General features: G+C 33.5%; 1 protein-coding gene across 7 annotated transcripts in view; it reads right to left on the bottom strand.

The window, feature by feature from the left end:
* The window catches only part of LOC140666295 (uncharacterized), a 38,254-nt gene that overhangs the window by 17,776 nt on the left and 7,738 nt on the right, over positions 1-12,740 (bottom strand). For 5 of the 7 annotated variants that reach the window (XM_072893319.1, XM_072893314.1, XM_072893316.1 and 2 more), the window contains 2 exons: positions 5,174-5,441; positions 179-276 (listed from right to left, as the gene is read on the bottom strand). In XM_072893319.1, coding sequence (XP_072749420.1) covers positions 179-276; positions 5,174-5,440 — 365 coding nt within the window. In that variant the 5' untranslated portion in view covers position 5,441. Of the gene's footprint in view, positions 1-178; positions 277-5,173; positions 5,442-11,841 lie in introns of all 7 variants that reach the window. The other 2 variants (XM_072893318.1, XM_072893321.1) reach the window with 1 other exon arrangement.

Raw genomic sequence — 12,740 nt, 5'->3', positions numbered from 1 at the left:
TATTTCAAAAACAAAACAATTTAAAAAAAAAGAATTTTATTATTTTATATTACATTATATTGTACTATATAACAAAGTCTTTTTTTTTTAAAGAAAGCAGAGAAACATTTAAACTTATACATGATATAAAAGTTAAAATTCGGAAACTTGAAAATAAAATAATTAGAGGAATACTTACCTCAAGGTGTTACCATTGGTATAGATGAAGAAGGCCACTTCGGATCTTTCCAGTTGCATCCTGGTGACCATTTTGCCCAGGTCCGTGGCTATTGTCACCTGCAATCATTATCAGGAATATAATATATCAACGTGAAATCTTCAGAAAAATGCAATATGGTTTGAAAATTGATCGTCCATTTAATAAAGGGCCATCCTGGCGATTGTTCCGTTCTTTCTGTCTACAAAGAAAACGCTCAAATTGTCTTGTTGTCATGATAATGGTACTAGGAGTGTCCTCGCGGAACTTCCACTAAAAGATAAGACTAATTGTAAGACTCGAGTGGACAGCTTTGTAAATAACGGACTTGTTCGCGAAACGTACATTGAGTAGCTACTCCAGGTCCCGACTGTCTTGAATGACCACTGCCACTCTTTACGATCGTTTTGACCAAGCAAGGAAATATCTCGGTACACGAGAGATGCTTTCTTCAACTTTTCTTAACTTTCCTTCCTTGTGGATTTTCATGAATTTTAAATATCATCCCGTTTCCTTGTACCACAAATACAGGACATTCCATTTCTTCTCTCTCCGCAACTTTTAATAAACATAAATCTTAAATTCCAAAAGTTATTAAATTCACAAATAGGATGTCTACTCAAATCTTGTAAAAAAATGAAATTTCCTTGAAATTTCCCTGAGCTTCTAAGTATTTTTGTTCAAAATTTTAGGTAAAGAAAATATTTAAAAAATATTTTTTGTGCAATTTTCTCAAATTCAAATAACTTTTTTATTGTACATTTTTAAAAATATGTTTCACTCATACAAAGAAAAAATACAAAAGTATTAAATTTATGATTGCATTGAAAAACTGAATAACTCTCGTTAAGATAAAAATTTTTAACTTTTATAATATTTTCATTTTTTATCACTAAAAATGAAAATAAAAAATATATACTGCATATTCAATATTTTGTGAATATAATATAAACATAGATAGATTATGTATTTATAATTTACAGTATGAGAGCAAAATTATCCAAAGAGAGGATTTAAAAAAAATCCTTTAAGTTCCAATAAAATGTCATGTGAATTCTCTGATGTCTCCAAATGCAAAAAAAATTTGCTGAGAACTCCAAGTCATGTTTTTTCAGAGAGTATACAGCCTGAAAAATATAGATGGAATCTGATTGTTAAACTTAGATTTTCTCGATCATATAGAAGATCGTTTAGAAGAGACGCGATGGATTTTAGGTATCATAAATCTTCGCTGTCAGGATCCCTTTACAACTTCTCGCCTGTTCGGTTTAACTGAAAATTTTCCTCGATCACTAAGAAATCTCATCAATCTAAGAGCACGCATTTGAGAGGCCGTCCTTGGTTTCGTTTCGATCCACCGGCTCGTGATAGCAATTATTATTGTATTAATGGTACCGGATGATAAAATCGGTTTACGAGATCCTCGCTACGATGTCCGGGACAATTAGTGCGCCTACGAGTTGTATAGCGATCATAATTATGTTTCATAATCGTAATCGTAAATACAAGTTGACGATCCTTCTCGCCTTCGAATAAGAGCTCTCTTCGCGAATCATTTTCGAGGAGCTTGCATCCTCGCCTGTGAATACCTCCTCGTAAACTATAACTATAACAGAAAGTTCTTGACCAACTTTCCTCGCTCTCCGCCAATAAGCGTTTGTATATAGCGTTCGTATACAGAGGAATAATCCGAAACTTTGCTAGCGTGCCACGAACTTTTTAAGCCGGACATCTTGGCGACTCAAGCGGGTTATCGTCGTTGCTCTGACGAGATTCTGGCAAAGTTGCCGGAAGGATAAGGTCAGAACGAACGTGAACTCGGCAGGACATTGTGATAAGCGCGATTTTATAATCGCTGCATTTAACTCAAAATATATATATATATATATATATATATATATATATATATATATATATTCTATAGTTATTTCAAGTTTCTGAGATTTTTTAAAAAAATTAATCTTGATTATTTTCAAGGATAGCATTCCGTTTGTACTAATTTTTATTTTAGCAAATTTCTTCTTCATAAAATGCTAATTTCTTGTTTTTATTCAGCTTTAAATTATTCCATTTAATAAAATCATAAATTTTCAGTACCATAAATTATTCTTCGCGTAATATTATTTCCTGTGAATTCTAGCTTTATACTTTGTTCTGTTATCATTCAGAGCGTATTCGTTATAAAAGTAATGTACGTTAAATTTTAATTATTAAAACTTGACAACTTGAAAACATTTAACACATTAGACAATCAAGAAGCCCAATAAAAAAAACTATAAAAAAAAAGAAACGTAGAAAGAATTCACTTCGAAGAGAAATTTCCAGAAGCTCTTGGCGATGTGTTAAATTATAGAGGGTGTGTCAGAGTGCAGAGTGCATCGACGTGTGCGAAACACTCGTCGGTCTACAAGTGCACGAGAACGATCGCAAACATACGACATGACGTCCATTCTTTCAACGCTCATCAAACAAGTAACTCGAGATCGGAGACCGTACAGCTAACGTCCCGATGAATTTCGATTTGATCTATCCTTTATTCTTACGAGGGCCGCGTTTAATGTCTTTGTAGATTGGCGATTAGACAGAGCGTGGAAATTTTCTTTTTACGACGACACGAAGCAGAATATGACGCGATAATAATTTATATTTCATTCAGACGAGATAGTTTGCGCATTAAAATTCACACCTGCTCCATCAAAATTCACTTACTGCACAACGGATTTCTTAAACTTAAATTTGACATGATTAAAAAATAATTTTAAAATATATATAGTTTAAAGATTCTATAGAATAATTTTAATATTTGACGTGGAATTTAAATGTAATGCTTTAAATTAATAAAATTGAAGGGTAAAATAATTGAGTACTCCTAAGATATATTTGATATTCCCCTAAGATTAGATTCCTCGTGCGCGAGGGAAGACTAAACGTCAATTACGTCACTGTCCCCTTCCTCTCCGAGCGTTCTCATCTTATTTTATTTCATCGTCCCTTACACGCGCACCCCTCGCCACGAAGTAGCAAAAGGGCGACAATGTGGCATGTGTATGCGCGCGAGTCGATAATCCGAACGTGCGTGAGAGAATAAAATAAAAATAGCCGGCTCGTCGCGCGCGAGAGAACGGCTGTAACGTAATTTCTTCTACCGCTTCGTCGATCGGAAATCGAATCTCGCGCTCGGCGCGATTTTCAACGAGCACCCGACGTTTTCAATGACAATAGCCCTTGGTCTGCAGCGAGCGAAATCGGTCGCCGCTGTAGTCGCCATATTCGCGATGAGAAACGATGAACGCACCCGCCTGGTGTTATCACTCGATCGTGAAATTGCGAATCAATGATCGATGCTCGCGAGCTTTTATCTCGCTACGAATCGCGCTCTGAGCGTTATTATATTTACTTATCTGTCACGTTAGATTTTCATTTCCGATTTTATTTTCATTTTAGCGAAAAAATAACAAAATCGTCCGACTTTGAATAGCTCCAGTCGGTCCTTTTTTCATGTTTCACGCGATGAAAAATTTGATCGAGTGTTTGGGAATATTTTTAGCAGATAAAACAACGGAGAGATATTTAATAGAGATTTTTAGATCGTTGAAGTAGAAGATTGATTTATAAAATATTTTTTTTTTTTTTTTTTTTTATGGAATCTCTGAATATGTGTCGCAATATGACGCATACTTTCTCACAATGTATACAGATAATTTTAAACAATTAAAAAAAAAAATTGTTACATTATAGAATAATGTATACAAGCGAGCGAACAACCTTTCTCTTTTAGAATTAAATGCAATTTGAAAATAAGAGGATTAAGCCAATTAAATTACGAAGGTCGTAGAAACGCCTCGATTATTGTGCGACGTTATTGAAAGAACGTGAAAATACCGTAGGTGTGGTATATTTGTTCATTCTCTCATTACTTTTAAACGAACATCGCCATCACTGATCGATGATTGGTGAATTATACCAACCCAGCCTAATTGAGCTCTTTACATAATTATCGGAGCGCAATGCATGCGCACGCGTAGCTCTATTCACCCTTACTTTAGGTAATGTCGAGAAATAATAGTTCGTAAAACCAGAGTTTCTCGGCGAAACTAACTTAATTATGTAAAGGCCGGAATTATTGCTTAAATTATTATATAAAATAATTGCTTAAATTAATATATAAAATCTTTGAAGAACGGTTGGCTTTTCAGTAGTAACTTTTTTCTTGAAACATATGATATATAAATATAAATTATGTCCTTTTTTCTGGACAGCTAATAAGAAATTTAAAATTAAAATAAAAAGATTTTATATAAAATTTAAAATTTTAATTAAATTTAAGCTTTTAAAATTTAACAAAAAATAAAAAAGATGCATTATTAATTAATAATCAGAAATTGTCGGATCGGAATAGAATTGATTTGTTTTATATTTCAAATAGATTTATATTTAGTCATAAGAAATAAATTCGAATAATGTTATTACACTTATACGTTTGCACAGAGTAAAATCTTTTTAAAATAAAATTCTATTTCGGAACAAAATATTAAAAAATTCCGTTTAAAGTTTTTTTTATTAACAATAAGATTGGATTGAAAAGTATTTATTATAATATTAATGATGTAAAATGAGTGTGTTGCTACTGCGTATATAAATTTAAATATGTTAAAAAATATTTCTCTCACGAAAATGACGTTTATATTTTTTCCATTTTTTTCTTCCACAACTGAATTGGAATTTTATATTATAAAATAACATTTTCTCCACTCTGTAGAAAGAAAATTGTATCGGAACTAAATTACAAACAATCTTGGCTCGGAATCTGGTCTTTTTTTATTCTCTGGAGTTGAATCGGAATATATATATATATATATATATATTTTATAAAATATTATCTTTTTTATTTCAAAATGTTGATACGAGAATCGAGTAAAAAATAATTTTTGGCTTCCAAATTTTCTCAATTAATTAGGGATAATTGTTTTTGCTCACCTGCGATTCTATGTCGGACACTTCCTGACGGTAGATCAAGATGTCATGAAGAGTGTTGGCAGTCTGCACGATCAGGGCAAGGATCGGTATGAAGGGCAGCACCAACATCTGCAGCAGCTGGATTCGCCGGCCGCGACGATGGGCCGGATCGGTCGCGCGGGCCCAACACGACTTCTTCCGATTTACCTTGGTCCCCGAAACATCGTCCGACGACAGGCTCCTCACGGAGCTCACTTCCGCCACGCACGAACCGTTGCGCGGCGACATGCTGAAGAGATATTGCAGTGGAAATTTAATCATTCAGTCGTGCAATTTATCTCTCTTTCTGGATTTATGAGAAATTATTGCAACAAGAAAAACATTGTTTATTCGACGCATGTGGACCATGCAAAATACAGGAAATTTATTATTATGTATCTTATTTTATTACATTATATATTTTATTGAAAATGTACATTGAAAGTTGCAAGTAAAAATACATATTGCGGATGGAAACAATTACGACGATGATATAAGCTAATGAAAAAATAAGTAGTAATAACGATAATAATAGTGCAGAGCAAAAGAAGAAGAAGAAGCAATACTTTGCAATAAAGTGTCATTATTTTTATTAGTATGAACAATTTTAGATTTCTTAAATTCTAAAATCATTTTAGATATGATTATTAAATGAACTTTAAAATATAAGATTGTATTACAAGAATGATAAAGGGAGTCTATTGTATCCTCGAAAGACTTTTAAAAAATTTAACAGTTACAGAATACACATAAAAATTGAATAATATAAAAACTTATGAGTCGAAGACTTTATGACTCGAGAATCTGAGCAATCTAGTAATAAGAGGACATCGGAGCATTTAAAAATATAAAATTTAACGGTCTGGCAGACTAAAAATATAGGACAATTCTACAATCCGGATACATGTACGTAATCGTCGTATGATTGAAGTTCAAAAGCCACGAGGGGAATTCGATTAAAAATCCATTATCAGCTCGATTGTTTCGCGGTGGAATTGTTCGCGATGAGGGTCGAGCTTTTATTTCCGACTTGTTGGGATGATACGTCACCTCGTACGTCCAAGCTTTCGCAATCGCAATAATAATGACAAGCCGATGGATAACAAGCTCGCCAGTGGGTCTCTGTAATTAAACGCGATGCGAACATGGAGATGCTTCACAATCACGCTACACCACGAAAAAGAGAGCTTTTCCGCTCAAAGCCTTGCAATTGCGAACTTGCAATTTGAGCCCGATAACAGAGAGCGGAAATGTATTCTATCCTTCCTTCCTTTTTTTTTTTTTAAATAACCACGCGGCTTGTTACTCACATGTAAAATCTAGAAACTCGATGTTCTTTCGCTTTCTATTTTTTTTTTTCTCACTTCGATGCTTTACCCTGTTTCTCTTCTCATTAAGTCCTGAAGAAAAATAAAGCAAGTATACAGCAATATCTGACATCAGCGACATCAGCTGAGAATGAAAGGAAATAAGGAAAAATTCGTCTTATTAAAAATTAGGTCATATTTTAGTGGAAACGTTTTGAATTTCCCTGAAAGTCCTCTTTGAAATACGAATGAAAGAAGAAAGTTTCGGTACTTACTTGCATATCTCGATTTCGACGAAACATTTTTTAACGGATGAATGACATTATGTATTAAAGTGGATCAATTTCATTTTGCCACGATTTATTCTACCGTTAAATCGAAATGGCTCGTAAACGCAGCGAGAACTGAAATTCACAGCGCGAGGAAAATTCCCAGAGATAGAATAAAAAGACTTTGCTACCGCGATCTGTTTCATCTCTTTCTCTCTCGTCTCGTTATTTTCAGAATTCACGAGAAATAGAGGAAGGGAGAAAAGGGTTAAGCGATAGCAACGAGCGACTCTCTGACAGCGACTTCGTTGCGAGTCTTTGATGTCGGTCTTGAAGGTGGCAAAGTCAAAAGCTGCCGTTGAGAGCAACGTCGTCTGAATAGCGTCTGATTGTAACATGAGCCTACACATCGAAAAGAAAAAAAATTAATAATCCACTAATATATATTCTTTCCCCGCTTGTCAACGACAGGAAATTGCCATCATAAAGCGGAGGCGAAATTGACGTAGTAGTATTAATTTTGTGTTGAAGTGGAAAAAGCCACCACCTAAGGTTTCTAAGTAATCGATACGCTACATATATCGTTTTTACCATTTTATAGATCTTTTTAGTTTCAGATAGCTTAAAGATCCGAAAAGAATTCTATTTTTAATTTTATATATTTTTTCCATTTTTCTATTTTTAATTCAAAATTTTCGACTAGGCATGATAGGTTCTTTTACGATTTTATAAATTTTTTTAGCTTTAAACAGTTTAAAGGTGAAAAATTCTATTTTTAATTTTAATCATTTTCTTCTATTCTTCTATTTTTATTTCAATCCAAAATTTTTAACTATTCCAATTTTGATTTTTGAAAAAATTTTTCGAATATCCGCGGTTTGCGATATAATTTTTAAATTTTACATAATCTTTTGTCCTTCTTCCCGTTTTTCTAAATCACGTCTTTGAAATAAAAAAAAAACTCATTCTTATCACACTATAAACTCTATAATCACACATTTCTTACTCTTCTCTTTAAACGATGATTTTTTTTTAATTTTAGAAAGTACATACAAATTAAAATTTTTTTAATGTTTGATAAGAAATTCTTCCTTTTTATTTTTTAGTTTTCATTAAATTATTATCTATTTTGTTAGTCTTGTACGATAAAATTTCAAAACAGTACAATACATTCTGAAATAACTTTGTCTTGGTAACTTCTTCTTGGTAACTCGGTCCTGGTCATCAAGGGTTGTAACGCGATGCATACAATGTGCATCTCCGTTCTACCTTTTGCCTTCGCGCGCGTAGTAACATGGTAATAAACTGCACTACAACAACGTCGATGCATAATCTAATGGCGTGTCGCCGCTGCCTGTCTTGGTAAGGGCAAGAGGGAGAAGGGACTACCTTGCAGGCAGTTAATTGCAATTGCAACGGAGTGTATCTTCGTCTATCCTCTCACGTTACCGGCGATGCCAACCTCGTATCGAAATCTAATAACTCTCGTATCGATTTATTGAATTAATTTAATCTGCCAAAAATCTGAAATGCACTTCGATAATTCCATAAATTTCGATATATCTTCTCGCAAAAGGATCTGTGAAGAAATTTTAAAATATTTATAATTTCTTCGAACAAATTCTTGAACAACAGACAATAAAATAAGCATAAAATGAAGAATATCTAAAATAAAAAATAGAAATTTGTGTTTATGTTGAAAATTATTTATACATATAACTATTTCTCTTTTTCATCTTATAAAAATAGTTAATATAAAAAATAATTTTACATCTGCATGTTAATTAAAATATTTTAGTTTATTTTTTGTTAACTAGTTTAAATAATTAATTGAAATAATTCTTTCATTCTATTGAATAGTAAAATATTGAAATATTATTTTTACAAATTTGAATTAAATTTTTATTTGTATCTTTCTAACGGCTTATGATATTATTAGAATTTGTTTTTGTTAATATTTTATTAAATTATATTTCAGAGTTATTTTTGTAAATTAAAATAAAATAAATTTTATTACAAATAAATTAAAATGACATAATAAAATAATAAAATAATAAAAAAAGTAATATTTAAAATATCCAAATACAAGTTTGTGAAATATTTAAAATATTGTTTTGAACAAAAAATTAATAATGCTGATAATTAATTTAATTCATAATTTTATTTACTCTGTTTTAAATAAATATTTTATATATTTTTAGATTTCTCTCACACATCTTTGCAGAAAACAAATTTTTAAATATATATATATATATTGGATAAAACTATTAAAATGATTATTTTCAATAGTAAATGTGCCATTAAATGGCGATTATCGCATTCCATTCTCTTTTAGAATAACTAGTAATTGAGATTGCGAGAGAGAATGTGTAGAAGGAGAGTCTGAGAAACTTTGAGAATCATTGAATTACGTCGATGGCGAACACGTGGATGTGCACACGCTGGGCGTATTGTGTCTATAAGAACTTGCATTCTACGATAAACGTATTCTTGAGTTTCAAGCATTGGCAATCCTTGGAAGTATCCTTGACAATACAAAGATCCCTTTCATTGCAAATATATCGAACAACTAGAAAGTTGAAAAGAAATTCGCGGATGTACGGAAAGAATTGAGAGCGCATCAGAGTGCTCGGGGAAATTGTCACAGAAGATTCGCGGTCTTTCAGATTCATCATTGTTTGCTGGAACAATTTTATGAATTCTAAAGATTTTACCTATTTAATCTTTCGACGAGTTTGGTACTTTAAAATGCGAAGATTCGAAGATGAGGATCGCATTCATCTTGCGTAATCGTTTCAAGGATAAATCCTAAATTAATTATACAAGAGTGTTAATTTTCATCTTGTGTGCGTGCAACAATCTGGGACAAATGTCACATGATCGATGGGAATTAAATTCGATGCTGACAAGAATGCAGCGACGGAATGCAATGCAATTACAAAGCGGGCATTTCTGATAATTTCTTTGACTCGTTTATGTATGTATATATATATATATGTATATTGCTGTCATATATTTTTGATTTGATGAAAATGCATGTTTACTGCAAACGGATTTAAATGGCTAGAAATTTAATTACTGAAAATATACTCTATTTTCTCTCTCTCCTTTATTTACATAGACACTAAGATAATATAATAATAAATACGAAAAAAGTTAGAATTAATGAATTTAATGTAACTGGGATAAAAATTTAAAAGTAATATACTTATCTAAATATATGCGACGATAAAATAAATATATAATATACGCCGCTTTGCAATATTTATGCAAAGAAACTCTCTTTTATGTTTTTATTAGAAAAATACATATATATATATATACACACATACACATACGTTTTATTTATACTCACATACACATATATTAATAATATATATAATAATAAATAATATTCAATTAATAAATTTTATTTATTATTATATTTATTTACATATATAGTTGATTGTTGCATTTTTCTTTGAAATCAAAACAAATGTATATATTTATAGGTCGTGCGAATCCCACAAGTATATTCTAACTAATAATCCTACAACGATCGAGCCATGTTGTTAGCCGGCAATCCCTTTCACATGCAAGCTTCATCACGCGCAACGACGATCCGCAAAGCTGTCAAACAATGCAAATCATCTAGAAGCTGCTCGAAAGCTGCTTTTCGTTATTGAGTGGCCAGATGGATTAACGGCTTCGTCGCGTCAGGAAACTGAACTCCCTATCCATCCCCCTTTTCCTGCGTTGTAAAGCACATCCAAGGAGGATCTCGAGCTCGTTTGTATTTCCAAAGAGAGAGAGAGAGAGAGAGAGAGAGAGAGAGAGAGAGAGAGAGAGAGAGAGAAAAGAGAAAGAAAGAGAGAGACTCTCGTAAACAAGTAGGATTAATTAAGCCCTTCTCGCGCGTGGAATTATTCGCGCTATCGGCGAACGTTGCTTTATCGGAAAATCCCTTTTAACCCTTCGCTGCGAAAATTAATTATCTCGTGTTGTTGTTATTGTTGTTTACTTTGTATACGAAGAGAGGGAGATTGCGAGCAACGTATTGTGCGGACGGGTGGGGCAATACAATACCTGTGGATTAATAGCGTAACTTGTATCCTGATTGCGGTTGTAAAACGAAAGTTGAAGTTCATGCAAGCTAAGTTGTTTACGAAAGTATGATGTATAGGATGTTCTTAACAAATCTTTCCATTTGATGAATTTCTTATGCAAATTTAAATCGATTCTCTCTCAATGAAAATGAAGATTATCTTCTTAGTTGCTAAGTGCCAATTTTCTTCTACGTTAAATAATCAATCATTTTAAATTATAAATTAATTAAGGTTTATTTCCAATGAAATAAAAATATTTTATTATTCATAGGCGCTTTTCCAAAGCTTAATTCTTTTTTTTTTTTTTTTTTTTTTTTTTTAATTTCTTACTACTTGAAGAATTGACTGCAAAAATTCTCTCTCTTCCCTTTTTGTTGGATAAAAAGAGTATACAAAAACGGATTTAATTTGACTTATCATGTCACAATCATAGCTTAAAAGCGTATAGCGTTCGTGTTGCGTTCGATTGAGACAATACATATTTGCGTTTAGCACGATTCGTTGTTGTAACATGCACGATGTAATTTTTCAGACGCCTCCGAAACGTGTGACATACTTACGCTCGACACACAGCGAATTAATGTGCAGCCATTAGCAAGCCAGAAAGAAACCGGTGAGAAGCTCTGGATCTGGCAAAAAGTAGTAGCGAAGCCTGGCGGTCGAAGACGAGGCATCTGACCGGCAAAGTGTCAGATTAGATCGGAAGAAGCCGGGCTACGATCGTTTCCGTATTCTCGCTATATCACAATCTCTTCACGTATGTTTAATGAACCTTTAATGAACCGTATCGAAAGAATGCACGAAGCTCTTCGTGAAGTGCCTTTGGTACCGCCTGAAGACGATGGGGTCGAGTTGCTTTCGGGTCACCGAGCCGCGTAAACCGCCTTTCACCGTTACAAGGGATGTCCGATCATCAACCCCGCTTCTCCCGCTTTTCCCCCCGGGGACGACTACGCGCGCGGAGATGTTTCCGGAAATGATGTACTCACTCGTTGTGTATGGTGAGCATGACTGCAGGCCGCAGCGGCGATGTCCGCCCTCGCCTTTCGCTTCTCGGTCTCGCTCTCTCGATCCTGATTCAATCCGGTCGTTGGAATCCGGGGCCTGAATGGCACGGACACGGCCTCGCGGGCCTATTATCTCATAGAGGAGACGGCAGTCGTTGCTCGTCCTGTCCATTCAGCCGCGACATAAAGGTGCGCGCGCGCGCGCGCGCGTGGTACAGAGGGGGAGGAGGGGGTGGTCGTAGCGTAAAAAAAGTCTCTCTCAATGGCGACTGCTACAAAAATAATGCGAGCGACGCCCGCAATCGTCAGCGCGAACGCGCCGACGATCAAAGTGGCGAATTACTTTCGGAGCACTTTTGCGCGGACGGATCACAGGCTCGATAAATGCTTTTTTTTAGGTTGCATCCGTTGTTTAAACCTCCGTTCGACGACGTCGCAAGCGACACTACTTATTACCCTTTTTTTTTTTTTTTTTTTTGAGGGGAGGGGAGAAGTTAAGACTACAAAAAAGTAAGTGTCAAATCAAAACTTATATACTCATTTGAACGCGTTTAATGTTTCATACAATTTATAATCTTTTTAAAAAAATTTAAAAATCTTAAATTTCAACAATGTTATAATTTTATTTCAATACTACAATTGTCATTTCAAGAATAAAATGATTATTTTAACTCTAAGAAAATTATAATCTTCGATTTGAACATGTGTTATTTTCTAACCAACATGTTATCCTCTCCGTTCAGGAAAATTATTCTTAAATAACAAAAATATATTTTTCTTGGTTGAACTATATAAAATGTCTTCATTCAAGCAAATTTTCTTTGTTTAACGCAATATAATCTCATTTCAAGATTTACATTTTGAAACTAAAGATATTTAGA

The sequence above is a fragment of the Anoplolepis gracilipes genome, chromosome 5 (genome assembly GCF_047496725.1).
Source record: "Anoplolepis gracilipes chromosome 5, ASM4749672v1, whole genome shotgun sequence".
In the NCBI taxonomy this organism is placed as follows: Eukaryota; Metazoa; Arthropoda; class Insecta; order Hymenoptera; family Formicidae; genus Anoplolepis; species Anoplolepis gracilipes.
Note: the sequence above shows the minus strand (reverse complement) of the source record. Positions and strands in the feature narration are given on the sequence as shown.